The 17,083-nt window shown below is 40.5% G+C and overlaps 1 protein-coding gene across 1 annotated transcript in view; it reads left to right on the top strand.

The window, feature by feature from the left end:
* The window catches only part of zc3h3 (zinc finger CCCH-type containing 3), a 57,805-nt gene that overhangs the window by 23,457 nt on the left and 17,265 nt on the right, over positions 1–17,083 (top strand). Inside the window, exon 4 of the mRNA XM_087784661.1 lies at positions 10,313–10,439. Coding sequence (XP_087640787.1) covers positions 10,313–10,439 — 127 coding nt within the window. The remainder of the gene's footprint in view (positions 1–10,312; positions 10,440–17,083) is intronic.

The following is a 17,083-nucleotide window of genomic DNA, read 5'->3' as shown; positions in this document are numbered from 1 at the left end:
ATAGCTGTTAATGAGACTTTCTATTTGGGTCTTTCCGCTGCTGTACAGCTGATAGCTTTTATTGGGGTTTAAAGCTGTTATAGACCTTGGTTAAAATATTGTTGTATAGCTTGATGGTCTAAAAGCAGTTATAGGTAGTCCTAGAGATTCTGTGTTGCAATAGGGTGTTGTAGGTCTCATAACAGAACAGTGGTAAAGTGCAAAAGTATTTTTAAAAGGGCTCATAGTAATTCAAGAGGCATTTCTCCTGTTTTAGAACCTCCTGTTCATGATCAGAGTTTCTAAGCCGCAGTGGAGACCACTATCAAATTCAAAAGCTCTTCTAAAGTCTTACAGTTGTAATCATCTCTTAAAGACATTTTATTGGGTTTAATGTGGTCTGTAGTGTTTTATAGCTGATTTGTTTCATAACCCATCAGTTGAGTGGTGGTTTGCTCTAGCTATGAAAATATTGTACTAAAGATCTATAGTTGTTATAGAGCCTTTAACTATCCCACCGCTGTATTCTAGACCTCTTAGAATCTTGTATGAGTGAGGGGCAGAGAATTGTCTCGATAATGATCCTGTGTCATTTTGTTGTGCTTAAGAAGAACATCTGTGACGTTCCTGTCTTCATCCCATCATAGTCTCTCTTGATGGTGAGAGATTTGCACATATTAATAGCCCAGTATTTTTGATGGCGTACTGGGTCTGGCAGATTTTTTTTTTTTAATATATATATTGGTTGCTCCTCGAACTTGTGTGTGACTTTGAAGGACCTCTTGCCTCAGTGCGCGAGCCGGTGGTTCAGTGAGCAGATGCCCGCTCCTCATGGTCGTGATCAGCACTTTCACGGGCCGCTGCCAGCTCCTCCACCACCCAAAGGGACCAATTAGGGGTTGGCAGCTGCACCGAGAGCGCCACTTGGAATGAAGGGGTGACGTGGTCAGCTGAGGGTGTTGCAGGAGAGAAGGGCAGAGCGCACGTTCAGACCCAGCATAAGAGCAGAATGTGACTAATTACTAATGAAGCATCGAGGTGGAAAGTCGTCGGAGTGTTTATTTGGAGCTCTTTTCCTGCTGAGCACCTGCTAGTCCTGCTCCAAGACCTATGAGGGGAGGATCCCCTCTGGCCCCTTGCCCTAACCAAATTAGCACTTAAGATGACAAGGGACCTGGGCAGTACCTCATCATGTCCCCTGCCCCCCTCCCCACTTTCTCCTTCTATAACATGACCTCCTGACCCTCGACTCTCACCCCTGTAAATGTGGTGCCATGTTGAGTTGGGGGCCGTGACCCATTTATTTCCAGAAGACATGAAGTTCAGGTGTCGATGTCACTGGCATAATGCTTTCTCTTTGGTTAGAAGTGCAAGACAAAGCCCCCATCGTTTATTTGTACCAGAGAATTATGGGCCTAATGAGCTACAGAGTATTCATCATCCAAACACTCACAAACATTGTACAAAAAAAGTTGTTGTGTGTAAATAAAGTGGAAATTTGGACAGACCAATTCCTGTGTCGCTCGACCTCTGACCTCCCAGAATTGAAGCCGTATCCGTTCGCAACTGTTGTTCACTGTACAGTGTAAGAAGAAACCTGAAGACATTCCCCCTGACATGTTGATGATGCTCACATGTCTCCCGGTGGGCTCGTACATCAGCTACTTGTCTCTCACCCTGAAACTGTATTTGAGCCTCGCCGGCTGACCGCGGCCCATCACTCACTGGCCCAACAGAATCAGCGGCATGATGGATGCGCTATCATGGTGGCATTTGCAACCAGAACCTCAGTCAGTTTTTTTTTTTCTCCCAAAGACCATTGCGCCACAGTGCCACCACGGCTACATGTGGCCCCCTCCTCCCCGTCAATCACATAACAAACAACTCATTCACACAGCAGCTCTTCTTTCTCAATATTATTTTGATCGAGTGTTGTCAGCCGAAGGCGTCTGAGACTGGAACTATTTCAGTGTGTGAAAACTGACGCTTCCCAATAAAAACCATAACATACACACCGCGGCAAAGGTCAAGCACCTCAGCTTGAGACTGTTTTGAACCTCTGTCTATTAATAGTCCTGTTAATAGTTAAAGTTTGTGAGTCCATGTCATCACCAACAGATGACAAACTATGAAGATATTGGGCTGCTGTGTTCTTCATACATTCCAAAGTTGAGTTGTATCTTGAAGATTCATAAAACTTTGAAAAATGTTTTTTGGGAGATTTTGAACAATTCCAATGATAACGACGCCTCACTAGTTACACAAATGTATTTGTGTGTGTATATACTATATATATTCCAGACATATACTGATATATACTGACATATACTGAAAGATATAATGACTTAAACTTAATCTCAGCTTTTATTGTTTTTAGTCGATGTATAAAAATGTAATCATTTAGCAAAACAAACAAACATTCAAGGTTCCTTGAGGATGTAATCTAATTTCAAGAATGTATCGTATTTTCTTTCTGAGAACTGCAATGACAGTATGGTCACATTAAATAACAACAATGAGCAAAAATAGGACTATGACAGGTGAAAATCTTCTTAATCAATTTAAAACATTTTTCAAATCGGCAACACATTTTGCTCCAGAACCAAATTAAAGTTTTTCTTTGTGGATTTATATGTATCCCTAATCTGTTTATAGAGAGTTAAACCTAAAAAATATGATCATCACTACCTTTTACCTGACAATTTCATTTGTTTCTAATCTTTTCAGATGTTTTTTTTTTTTAAAAGACGTAGCAACGCTAGGAAAAACACGAAAAAAAAACTTTGCTAAACAAACATAACAGTTAATTTTGGCTTTAAGATGTGTCCGTTTTGGAACATGAAATGCAGCCTTGTGATTGGTCCATCAGTGTGCATCAGTTCAGGAGCTTTTTATTAGAAGAAAACCGTGTAAGCACGATTAATTGATAGAATTGCAGCAGCTTGTTGGTCTCACTAAAGTTTGTGGTTCGGCTGGAGTTAAAGTCCAGACGGTTTTATTTGGTGTCAGCAACTGTACGTCTCTTGACAAGATAAAAACAATCGTTTCCATACATTAAGAGCCTACTGGCTCGTCTTAAGTATTTTTCCAAATTCCACATCATATAGGAGGGAAAGCATCCGTGATGAATAATTGAGCCTCACGTTGGTTCTGGTCCAGAGGAGCCATAAACAACATCGATAACGTAAATAAGACATGAACAAAACATACATTTCCCATCACCTAACCTTGACCTCAATGCTGACCCGCGATCTGACAGGACCGTCACCTCCGATCCGGACTCCGCCAGGTCGTGATTTGACAACGACACAGCCGAGGCGCCCTAGACGAGGTCGCCACACTTGTGTTAGGTCAACAGGATGATCGGACTGTCAATCATCAAATCCCATTAGATGCATCTAGGGGAAGTGCCCAAGCTCCCACTTAAGGAGCGCCGTTATTGCGCTCTTTCTCGGGCACGGATATGTCACAAAGAGTGTTTGTTAGTGAGTGGGTAGAAGGGGGTGGAAGCATCAGGGTAACGTGTGTCAAGAAACCTTATCCAAGTGTGACTCCAACACTTCAAGGTTAAGTGAGTGGATCCCTAAAGGGCAAGGCAAGATTGCAGGCGATGTGAACCTTTGGCCCGGACTGTCCGCATCAAGACCTCCAAGCTGGTGAGAGCGCTGTATTGTTCGACAGGCCAGTGTGGGGAATGGCTGGGGGAAGGTACCTTGCAGTGACCATTAATCTCACACACATTTCTTACAAAGCCATAACATTATTAAAAATCTAAGTTTTGTTTTAAACAAAATGGCTGTCAAGGGACACACGACTATTCCAATGTCTTTACTATCATCAGGCATACAAGTCCTAGACGGGTACAAGCAAATATCCAACTAAATGAAACGCATTGAGTTTTATTCATGAAGCATAATAAATCCCCGGAATTGGCACAAAAATGTTTTGAAAAACCTACTATGTATTCAGGAAGCACGTACAACACTCATATCTGATCATAAACATGTGAGTATTTGATGAATCACAAAAGTTAGAGCAACTCATAGTAATGAGTTAAACATGTATATCTTTCAGTATAACACTTCACACACACAAACAATCATTAACAAAATCTGGATGTTAAACCTACTAACTAAGTCAACTAAATGTGATGTATTATCAAATTACATTTTTCAAAGGCCTCCTTTTATTGTACACATGACAAAGAACACTATTAATTAAAATGTGCATTTACAATAGTGACATTCCTGACTTTATACAAACTCTACACATGGTGTAGATTTGATGTGTAGCTATGGCAAGATCGGAGCTACTTAGATATTGATGAATGCCAACATCCCGTAAATTATCCGCTGTTCAAGTTGTACACACAAATAAATTCTACACACTCATAATACATGAGACCCAATCAGAATATGGATTTCTTAAACTGTTACCGATAACTGGCTTTTGGCAAGAAATCCGCTTCATAGTTCTTGAAACATGTAATACTAAATCCGTTGCATGTGAGGCTAAAGAATGCCAACCGGCTGGTTATTTGAATAAGGGCCACAAGACTTGGTGGAGACATCTGAGGGGCCATAAAAAAAAACATTTTTGTGGCTTTTAAGATAACCCTTATGTAAAACGGCAACTGCAAACAATTTGTATTTCCTAAACTCTTTGTTTTTTACAATGTTTAACAAAGAAAAGTCACTTAAATAAATTAGGCCTAATTTATATTTTATAATTTTGATATCATAGACATCATCTGTCAATCAATATTTCCTTTGCTCAGCTTCAGAACTATCATTAATTTTGTATTTGGGCAGGCGTTTAATTATCCAAACACATAGCACAGCCTAAACAGCATAGCAACAAGCATCCATCCGTGCGCTGCGAGCCTGACTGCAGGAATGCCCTCCTCCCACCCCGCCACCTCCTCTTCTGCCCGTCCCTCGCTGTCCCGGGTCAGCTGGTGTAAGTTTCAGTTGATGGCTCCACCATGATGATGGACGAGGCCACAGGCCAGCACCCCCCCCCCCCCAACCCACCCACCCTTCTCTCATCGCCCCTACCAACATTGCCCACTCTAAAACACTCCCCCCTCTTTTAATACCCCCTCACCAATGACATCACCGCCATGCTTGTCTGATAGCAGTCCGGAGGAGGGGATTGAACAGGAGGGGGCGACTGTGTCAGAGTCTCTCACCAACACCAGCCTCTTGTCCACTGTAGGAAGAAAACAGACGGGAGAGAAAACAAGAGATAAATGAAGTCACAAAATTTGTATTAATGAATGACTAAATGATGAAAAAGATTAGGTGTAGAAGTTTTATATCATGGATGATAAAATAGAAAAGAGAATGTTGTGCTACAAAAGCAGCAAGTAAAGTTAATGAAACAAACTCTTGGGAAAAGTATAACTATTTACAAAAGTAATTTTATAAGTGCCTGTTGAGGAAAACAAAAATCCACACCCAAATGTTTGTGTGTCTTAAACGTTTTATTCTATATTGGTGGTCAAATCTTAAAATCTCAACCGACTCGACCTTAGAAGTTCTTTGAGCAGAATTTTGTTTTCTCGAGCATTTGCTTGTGTTTCTATAAGAATCATCAACGTCTCTAAATCATCTACCAAGAAAATACCTTTTTAAAAGTAAATTAACCAAGTTGTGGCAAAAGACATATCTGGTTTAAAAGAATTTAAACCAGTTTAAAATAATTATTCTAAAACCAAATCTACAGTTTTTCCCGCTGAAAAAAAGGAACTGTGGCAAAATACATATCTGGTTTAAATGATTTTAAACCAGATATGTCTTTTGCCACAACTTGGTTAATTTACTTTTAAAAAGGTATTTTCTTGGTAGATGATTAAGAGACGTTGATGATGCTTATAGAAAAAAAGGATCTGTTTAAAATAATTTAAACCAGATATGTCTTTTGCCACAGTTCCTTTTTTTCAGCGGGAAAAACTGTAGATTTGGTTTTAAAATATTTTTTCCTTGTAACCACTTCTATTTTCGGACACATAATCCATTAAAAAAACATCCACCCTGGCAAAGTAACACTAGCAAACATTCAGTAGCAACTGACAAGGTTGTCCCGTCTGGTGGTTCCGTCAAAAAATGTCAAGAAGTGTCAACCACACAGAGATAATATTATTACAACCTCCCCGGCTTACTGCTGCATATTAAACACTGGTAAGTCTCTTGTTAAGTTTGATGTTCGCCGTCTTCCCGACGCACGTCGCAGCAGTAGGAGTCAGAAGATGAGCCCCAGGGGACACGAGCGCGGGACGGCTAGAGGATCCGGAGCTGTCAATACCAAGATTTATTATCCGTCAGGCCAGCTCGGTGAGGGGGCCGACAGACTCTGCTGTTTTCCTGTAACTGCAGTCAGGTACGCTGGTGAAGGACCACTAGGGGGGTCCCCTAAGAGGATGGAGGCAGCCTGGCCTGTCATTGGCCTCAGTGAGAGGGCTGCAGATCCCGGGAACGTGGAAGCGGAAATGTTGTAAAGTGGCAGACAACTTGAGTCTCCCCTGCTTGATGTTGGATCCACTTAAGAGATGTTTCCTCCACCTCCGTTTGGTCATAAAGCAGGATCTACATCACAGGTCTGTCACGAGCTGTGACCGGATTCATCACCGGGAATTAAAAAGGAGGATCAGACTTGTAAGGGCACAAAGGGGGGTTGAAGGCCTGGAATGGCGTCAGGATCTACTGTTTCTTGATTCTTATTCTGAAGGAAAAATCTTTATGTCTGCCACTCAAATTGGCCACTGCGATATATTGAGACTTTGGAGAAAAATATATCAACTTCTGAAGACTTTTTCTAATGTCCGCACAATGTTTTAAGTAGAATATGTGGTTATTCGAACAACAGGTTTGGTTATTTTTATGAAATGTATGGAGTAGACGTGAAGGAATGGGAGAGAGTTAATTTGACTGGGCCAAGCATTACTTGACCACAAGGACTGTACAATTATAAGCTTAAAGACGAAAAAATATATATAATATAAATCTTGAAGAAACTTTTTTTTAAATATCATGCACTTGTACAACATTAATTTAGATAATAAAGACTATTCCATTAGAAATCCAATTTCAATAACTCACTTTTATCTTTACAAATCTGGACATAAGAAGTAAGGATGGTGTCCTGAACTCCGAAACAAGCCTGTGTAAAGTGACCAGAGCTCCGTGCTTCCTCCACCATAGATTATCTGCAGATTCACAGCGGCAGAGATGGGTTGATATACCGCTGGCATCTCTGCCACACACAGCGTCGCTCTGATGTTTAACCTCGGACAGCCCCCCATGCCATGAGGCGGACCGCTGTCAAAGGTCTATTAAGGGAGGATTGAGACCCCAGGTGTTTGTGTGTGCACTCTCATGCCTATTGGTCATGGTCCCGTGGCGAAAGATTGAGACCCCACTGCTCCCAGAGCCACTCAAGCAACACAACCTGCTGCGGTCCACAATCGGAGCAACACAGTCCATCCATCCTGCACTGACACACACACACACACACTCAGGAGCTTGCTCTAGATATCATTAAACAGCAGCTTAGGTGGAACAGCTGTATGGTGGCTCCATGGACTCGGCAGCTGTCAGGGCTTTTGGAAGTCCGGGGGCAAGACGAGAGGTGCAGGTTAGCACCGATGAGGGAGGCATGTACATGGTCGTCGTGTAGCACTTTTGACAAGAGAGATTTGTCTTCCGTGATGAGTAGCACAGATGGCAATACAGATGCAACAAATACGTGACCCTTAGCCCTGTGATCAATCCTGCGTGAGGCGGTCTTTTCATACGTCGCACTTTTCATACTTGAGTCACATCTTTTGATTTGATTTTTATATGGATGGCCATTTTTAAGATTACCTCAGTTATAAAGACACTGGAAAGTAAGTTTCAATTATTGTCCATCATTTAATCTGAGTTTTTCAGCCTGGAAGTTTCCCGAGACCAGGATATAAGTTGTTGAAATCGTTAATTTAAAATCAAATTGGGATGTTTGGCGCTGTGTGGTCCTTTATGTCAGTAAACCTTATTTAAAATCCTATGTTACAGGTCATTGTAGTCATTATTGTGTCAGATCTGCGTACTTTTCTTTTCAATAAGATCAGCAGCATGTCGTTATAATTAAAGTGGCATCTCAACTGTTTAGTTGCCAAGTATAATAATTAAATGAAACAGTCAAACGACTATCAGTTTGTACCATTATCTGATAACAGCGTTGTGGATTTTATATACTCTCTCACAAACTGTTATATTAATGGTATATTAACATAAACCTTTGTGTGTGTTATAAGAGAAGTATAGTAATTCATACATTGTAGTAAGTTTTCTTAGGGTAACGTTGGTTCAGTCATTGCTGGAGGACAAGTCAAGATGAACCCCCCTCCCCCCGGGCAACAGACTTGTGGTTAAAAGAGCATCATTCCTGTGTTTGTCTTGAACCTGTGGTGAAGAATCTGCTTCAGCCTCAGGCAGTCATTTGTTTCACAGTAAACGCCGCTCCAAGATAAATCCTTTGCCTGATCCAGAGCTGCATCCCAGCTGACAAATGAAAAACACCCCGCTCTCCACCTCACCCCATCAGAGGGGGGGGGGGTGTAGAGCAAGAGACGAGGGAGAGTTCAGAAAGCGTTTGTCGCCTCTCAGTCACACCCTTTTATCGGAGGGTAATTAAATCAGCAACAGTCCTGGTGTATGGCAATTAATAGACGTCAGAGGAAACAAGCCGGTGGCGAAAAAACCGTTCACACTCATTTGTCTCCCTCTCGCTTGTGTGTCGCTTACTTCTGCTCATTACCAAGACAGAGTGCTGTCAATGGCCGCCACATCAGCTGGAGGTACGATAAGGGCTTGATGTGACCCAATGTATCGCATTCATTATAGGTGATGGTTTTTTTAGTTTGTCTGCAAACCTATTTTCTTAATTGTTAATTAAAATGTAATGCTCAGACGTCACCCTCTAGATTTGTTACTTTTCTTTGGAAAAATGTACATTTGCCTGTTTTAAAGCGAACATTCAAGTGGACAGTTTCCTGTATAGCGGGGAAAATACTTAAAATAGAGTGGGAAAATTTGCTAAAAAGTAGAGATGATAAGAACCATTGTCCTATGCACCTCTAGACTTACTTCACCAATATTTTAAAAAGATCTTCTGGGAATGACAACAGGCTTATACATTCACAGAGCCCTCAGAATGCCGTAGTAGTGTAGTAGTGTTTTCTTGGCTGATTTTGAGTGTAAAGGACTTCATCTCCTAGGCATCTCTCAGGGTGTTATGTAGTGCACAATCATCTAATACATTGTCTTTGTGTTGCTCCAACATCTTGACACATAGTTTTAAAGAGTCTTAAATCAATTTTTTTTAAACTATCAAAGATGTGCAGTCGTGATTAGTAAGATTTTACGTTAGTTTCAGATCTTAAATTAGTTGGTTTATTTTCTTAAATGATTTACAGTTTGACGTACAATCATAATAGCAGGACTACCAAAACGGTAAAGCATTTGCTGCCATGACTGATTAATTCAACCCGGTTGATGTATCAACTTTGGAAATAGAAGTTTGCTTGCGGCAAAATCGGGAAGTTTAAATTTAATGATAATTTGCAATCAACTTTTTTCTTGATGGCTGAAAGCAGTACAAGGCGATGTGCAGGTTCTTTGTGCAGGAATCTTTTCAAAATCAAATCGATTGTAGTGGGGGTGATTGAATATTAATTTGTATTAAAAGTATTGAATTTAATTGGCATTAAGATGTAGGAACCTTGAACAGTTATTTGTTGTCTAATTTTCATTCGTAGACAAAAGCAGCTCAAGGGCAGAAAACATGGAAAGTTTCCTCCCATATAGAAAGATGGATAACTCACAGACACGCTCGTCTCCTGCTCGCCGTGGCCTCACACATGCGAGCGAGCCTGCCGTGTGGGCTGCAGCATCATAAAACACCATGATGAATCCGCGACTAAATAAATAAATATCAATAGTTAGCGCTCGTTCGTTCTTTCTGCTCACATCTGTCTTGGTCCTTGCTCAGATGATGGATCTGTGAGATGATGTAACGAATGAGACTTAAAGGGAACAAGGGAGCGACGGTGGGCAGGAGGGATTAAGGCGACGAGGAACGAGACGGAAGGTTTGATTTATTAGGCTCATAAAAATTCTGCCTTTGTTATTCCCGTTGATTTTTGATCCGTCCCAGGCTTATTAAAGAGCCGGGCTGCCAGAGTTGTCACACAAACTTTCTGCCCTTTTTTTCTCTTTTAAGTGTGAAATGTGCATGCTTGTTCTATTGAATTCCATCTAAATAGATTGTCTCCATCTGTTGTCCCTCGCAGGTCCCACTTCCTCCTCTCAGCGGGTCTTCAGGACACGGTACAAGATGGTGACCAGGCCGACCAGCAGTGTGACCCACTACAACAACCCGGCCCTGACCTGGAGAGCAAAGAAGATTCAGACCGCCAGGTGCGTTTTCATCTGTTTTAGTTTCAGTTTCAGTTTATTTTAAAAGGACAATTGCTCATGCTTCTGAATTCCTCTACAATTGAACAATCTTGGCAATAAAAACACCATAGAGGTTATTCCTAATTTTATTGGCAGTTTTATCTGATTTTTCCATTTTCAAATTCAAAGCATTACGATCTGAGGACAGCATGGTAAAGCTTTGTCTTCTCGATGAGATGTCATTGCTTCATAGTACTGGCTGCAATGGCCACTTGGAGACTTACCAGGATTTTTATATTGTACTAGTAAGCTCTAGAAAAGTGTTTTTTATTCGCCTATTTTTTGCCACTTTTGTAATTTCTCATCAATTCTGGACTCAAGGACTCGTATGCTCCCCAGTTCTCACTGTTTCCAGACCTGCCACCCATCAAACTCCATAGTGAAACAACGGTTTATTGCACAGGTCGAAATATTTCAGGTTTCGTCATGATCTGCATCTGTCTTCGGGCCGGCCACTCTGTCAGCGTCCAGGTTCATTTGTGTAATCCAGATTCGGCGAGGCGGCGAGCTTGTGGCCGCCTGGTGACTTATTACTATTCATTTAGGAGCCGCAGTAAATATTGATTCATCAAGGGATTTTCAATTTGAGCCCCCTGACGTCCAGTGAAATATCACCATGCGTGAGGAAGTAAGGGGAGAGATAGCGAGTGAGGGGGACAGGTCAGGTCTCCAGAGAGACCATAACCCCCCCTCCTCTTTCTGACTTATCCACACTTCTTATCTGCCCCTCTAACTACAGGGAGTGGGACTCTTATCAGTTTAGTGTATGGGCTTGTGTTCTTGTCTTAACTAGCGAGTGTAGCTCTTCATCTTTTTCTTATCAGACTTGATCCTGTCACTCTTCACTTTATGCCGCCGTGCTGACTCATCGGTTCTAAACAGATCTGCTCCTTAAGAAGTAAAATAAAAAATGTAAGAACTTCAGGTCTTCACATGGATTTGAGTATCTCACCGATGCGACTAAAGTTAATGAGTCACTAAAGCAGTATATTGTACATTTTTACCATAAAATTTCACTCTCGTTTTTTTGATTCTTAGTGTAAGTAAGTAAACAATTTCCCGAAGGAGACCTCCTGAGGGATCAATAAAGTTTTACCTTACCTTACCTTAAGTAATTTTTATTTGTATAGCTCTTTTCCAGACCAGGGTCACAAAGCGCTCAAACAATCAAAACAATATTCAATAAAGTATATATTTTAAAGATCCAGATAAAACTGATAACATAACAGGAGTTTCAGAAAATCAAGGAAAAGCCTGAACAAATAGAAACGTCTTAAGATGCTTCTTAAAGGAGTCAGTAGATCCATCAAGCGCAAAGAGAGAGCAAGATCGTTCCAAAGCTTAGGAGCAACAGCCTGAAAGGATTTCTCTTGTATGTTACTTTTTTTATCACAATATTTTTTTTATACTTAAAACATGTTTACAACAAACTCAAATCATGCGTTTGTCCTAAGAGGTTTTAGGGCCAGAATGTGAGAACTAGAATTTACTACTGAATGAGATCAATTGGGTAAAACTAACCTACTGAACAAGGAAATGGTCAATCGCAGTGTCCTCTTATGGCCGTTGCAACAAGGCCCTTTGTAGAGGTGTCCCATTTCAGCTATCCACTTGGTTAAGAAGAAGGCCGGCGACAGAACCGTTAAAGAGGAATGTTTAAAATAGACGGAGTAAACTAATAGTGTGTCGTAATCTTGGTTAACCAAAAGAGTCTGGAGTTATTTGGTGCACATGGAGTAAACACAGAAGAATGAATAAAGTTGTAACTGGAAAGTTACAAATAGACTTGAACTCTCGCATACATCGGAAAATACACTTGAAAAAAGGAGATTCCAAGAGTTATTGGAGTTATTGACTTGTTCAACCAGGATCAGGCATCAGTTTACTAGTGTTGAGCTGCACTTTGGTATATTCTGTATTTTGCCCAAACAGATTTTTGACTTTCCACCGGAAATCTCACTGACACTGACAATCGTTCAGGTCAGATCCTAAAGCAACTCCAGCATTTTGTTTTTGTGTCGACGAAAGGAGAACTTGATTCCACTTAAAAGTCCATCAGTCATCGTATTGAGTTATTGTCCAGTCTCACACTGACCTGTTAAAATTTAACCAGACTAATAGTTCACATTAATTTTCAGGTTCTGTGTCCTCTGCTGACACGATACACAAATCCAATCACTTAATTTTGGAAAGAAGTGGTTCTGGACAATAACTTTTTGAAAAGTTTACCAATAAATAATGGTACACTAGATTACACCAGATGGTATAATCTGGTATCTTATCAACCTTCAGAGAAAAAATTAACAAATCAAATGTCCATCAAATGCAATTCTAAATTCATTATTTAAAAAATGTTATAAATAGAAATTAAATGTCAACCATTGAAAAAGTGAGATTACAAAGTAAGAATGATGCATCAAATCTCCCCATTTTGAGGAGATACTATGCTTTATAGAATAAAAGGAAAACATGTGTATCATAGAAAGTTAAACAATCTGAGCTCAAATAATTAAAAGGTTTAGTTTGAATTTAAAATGTTTACAAAAGTACAAAACTTATTTAAAAAAATTCAGCCCAACTTTTTCCACACATTTAGCATTCAGTAATGCTGAAGAAAGAATCTCTGAGAAACTGAAGAGGAACATGGATGTGGAAAATATAGACACCTAGAAGGCATGAGTGACTAGGAACGATGATCAAGACGGGTGGAGAATAAGATGAAGAAGAAAGGAAATATGACGTGCTTGAGATATATTTTTGTCTGTTTCATTCTAAAGACCACGTATCCAAAATCAAAATGGGATTAATCCACATCTCAACACCAGATTTCCACATCCGACGACAGAGTAAGGACCTCATGAATTGTGCGGAGGATACTGCCGAGCTCTTACTGGATCCCTGAGTGACGGTGATTTAGTGATGGGGCGGCGTCCTGACTGGGCGCCGGGTTCGTGGGCCATATATCAGCCGCTGCCACCAGGAAATAGATATAATCCCAACATTAACTCCATTAATAGTAGCAGGAGTTGAATTAAGAAAGCCGTAAAGAACGAACACTGGCGGATAAATTATAGCCCCCCCTGTCCCTCCGCCCTCCCCATCGCTATTTTTCCCCTCCCGTCACTTCTCTAATGTTCTTTATCCCTGCTATTTTCGCCGTTTCGTCTGTCTCGCTGATCAGCTCCAATTATTTCCACCATCACTTCCTTATTATTGCATTGAATTTGTCCCCCACTTTATCTTGGACACGTTGAACCCATGTCATCCTAGCCATACCACCAAACAAGTCCACTTTTTTAGGTCTATACATCTCCACATACATCGAGGCACTCGTTGAAGGCGCTCATCTCCTTTAGTGCTCGTGTATCGATCAGTGCAGGATGTAAGAGAGGAGGCAATAAAGTCAGGCAGCTTCTTCATTCCTCCCCACTCCTATCTACCCAATGTAGCCCCCTTTTAAATCCAGACATTCATTCATTTACTCTTTACTTACCGCATCCAGACTTCATCTATCACTGCTCTAGAAAAGTATATAAAATATATGGATTATATTAGAAACCATTTTGTGTTAAACTCCTAACTTAATAATAATACATAAATAATGATTATATGTATCTTTATTACACTTGATCTTTTAAATTAATATAATGATGAGTCAGTGTTGGAGACAAGTTTATAAATAATTTATAGTTATATAGAGTATAGGGGGGGCTGAAGACCCCCATTAAAATTCCATGTCCAATTTTTGATTGATTTTTATAATTTTTTTACTTTTTACTAGATTTCCAGAATGTTTGCTCCTTCCAGAGATTGTAACGCCCATCATTTTTTTTCTCTTCTCACCTTCCCCTGGAATAGTTTGGAATTTTCTTTTATCAAGTCTATATTTTAAAGGGTAACTAACATAAAAAACAGACTTTCCTGACGAACTCCCATGTCTCAAATGTTGAAGTCTTCCTCTCCAAGATGCAGTAATTATCTCATCATGAGGAGGTTTTTAAATGGTTACTTTAAAAATTTCTCCATTATGACGTTATAATGGTTGTCACTCCTCCTCAAGCAAACTGTTTTCAAAATTTCGTAGACCTGCCTAAAAAGTTACAGATTACTCTGAAGGATTTCCCAAGGCTTAGTGGACATGAGTGTGAGTCGGTGATTAGTGAAATTTTAATTTTGGGTGAACCCTATCTCTGAATAGGAGCCTCAAGATTTGAAATTACATTTGAAGTAATCAACGATCTGAACAGTCTGCCTGAGTTTTTCCAGCAGTCGTACTTTTGGAATTAGCTCGCAGACTGTTTTTTTTTCTGCTGTGCTCTGTTTTCAAGGGTAACTGTTTCCCCAATATGAGCTTACTCGTGCTGCTGCTGCAGGCAAACAGACAAGGGCAGCATTATTCTGAGCAGTCGCGCGACCTAAAGATTCTTCGCTGTCACTAAAACAAAAGTCGGATCATTCATCAACGGGCTCCTGTAGTGCTGATTCTTCTTTATCTGCTCGTTGCGTGGTCAGATTAGTGTGCGCACACGCTCACAAACACACGTACGACCACATGCAGACGAGCCGCTGGGGAGTTTAGGTCCGGTTGTCCTTGTCTTCTCCTTCGCTTCTTCTCATTCCTCTGCTACATGTTTGTATTTTTCCCTCTCTGACCTCCAGAAATCTTCTCATGATGCTGCGTTCAACAAACGGCAGAGAAAATGAAGAGCCTGAACTTTTTTTTGGGTCACAAGAGGCATGGAGTCTAAAAGAGATTAGATGACCAATATGAGCCTTTTCGAACCAATCCAAACAAAACCTTGTAAAGAAACAGACGAAAATGTATTAAGTATTTATATTGTCATGGATAGTTGTAGATTTTTAAAATGGAGTTCTCAGAACGAGGATAGTTTGATGACAACAATGTCTTCTCTAGATATGAGGTCTAATGTTTTCCTTAAGAGAACATATATTTGGAAGTGGTTCTAGCTCACCTCTACACCCAGAATCACACCACACATGTAGCATGTTTTTTATCTAACTTTTTAAAGACGGAAAAGAAAAATGAACGAAAATAACTCTCATGGAGAGTTGTGGAAATGGTGGTTAAGATCTTTTGGTATTTACTTACCGAACTGTCACTCTCTTGTCATCCAGGAGATACTCAAAATAGAACCACTGCTATGTTGAACCAAGAGAAAGTGGTATTGGGTGGCTATGGCATTTTCTATTGCTCACTCCTTGTCTCCTTTGTTTGACGATTCAACCTTTGATTGACAGGCATAATATCAATTAGCACTGACAATGTTGTTTAGATGATCTGAGTTTTCTTTTAGAATGAGCAGGATTTTTCAGCCAGAGTCGACTCTCTTCCAGCTCAACAGCTTTGTTATTCCCATTCTTACCTTTACTGGACAATTCAGGGATGTGTTTGACTCCAACGCGTCTGATGTTTCCACCCATTTTCAGAGTCTCCTCTCCGGCTCACGTCCTCTTGTGAGGCTGCTCGACACACACTTTCCCGCACAACATTCATTCTCATTATGACTTCCTCTCATCCATCAGAATTGTAGCTGTCGCGCAGAATCAAAATAACCTGAAATTAGTTTTCACTGCCACAGCGCTATATTTTTCTGATGACCAAGCAGAGGAAGATTGTTCCTGCTCACAATCTTAAGTCTTGCCATTTAAATTGAATGGCAGCGTGTTGTTTTTTATAGTCCTTAGTTACGAAGCATCTCTGGTGGATGCATGTGTGGTTCTCGTGCGAAGGAGGGTGCCCGGCAGTCGAGGGGAAAAGTTGGCCGGGAGAGGTGTCCCTCAGGTCGTGGGAGCTAATTAGCTGAGACCGTATTTCTGCTCCAGACAACATTAAAAACAACTTCACCATCCACTGGAAGGAAATTTGTGCCTCCAGACAAGACTGGACAATCTCTGATAACAGTTTCAGGGTCAAGGACGGGAAGACATCTCAGGAAACACGGGAGAGAACGTTTGTCCCTAAATCGGAACACAAACGGAATCGCAGCATTTTATAAGACAAGAATTCCCAGTTCTTATTGATTTTCAACTGAAAAAGGTGATAAAATGTTTCTATTTGAATCTTTGTAAAGACCTGATCCAGGAGGTGTGGAGTCTTTAGCAGACCATGAACTTTTTTTCCAAGCAAGATATTTATCTTTGGCTTGTCAGAATTAACCTGGGAAACAATGCAGATCGGTCCATCCTTCATTTAAGGGGTAACATTGACAAGGGCGATTGGTATTTTATTTTTACTCTTATCCTGGGAAGAATGCCAGTTTGTGACTCTAAAATACATGCATTTATTTTAGCTCACAGCAGTGTTTAAAACCATGACCCTTATGTGATTGAGTTTAAAACCCCTGATCAAAAGTCGTTCATTTCTTTGTGGGTTGGATTTACTACACGGGAAGGTTACTTCAATCCATAATGTCAGTTTCATGTTTGCTCACTCCAAACTGCAAATATTATATGGCTTCATCTTTAAACTTGTTTAATTAGCAACCATGGTTTATATGTAGTAGATTGTACTGTATTTATCCATTGGGACGGTTCGTTTGGGAAGTAAGAAAGCTAATTAAAAATATGTAGTTCAAGAACTCAAA

The sequence above is a fragment of the Callionymus lyra genome, chromosome 2, assembly GCF_982586985.1.
Source record: "Callionymus lyra chromosome 2, fCalLyr1.hap1.1, whole genome shotgun sequence".
In the NCBI taxonomy this organism is placed as follows: Eukaryota; Metazoa; Chordata; class Actinopteri; order Syngnathiformes; family Callionymidae; genus Callionymus; species Callionymus lyra.
This window is presented reverse-complemented; position numbering and strand designations above follow the sequence as displayed.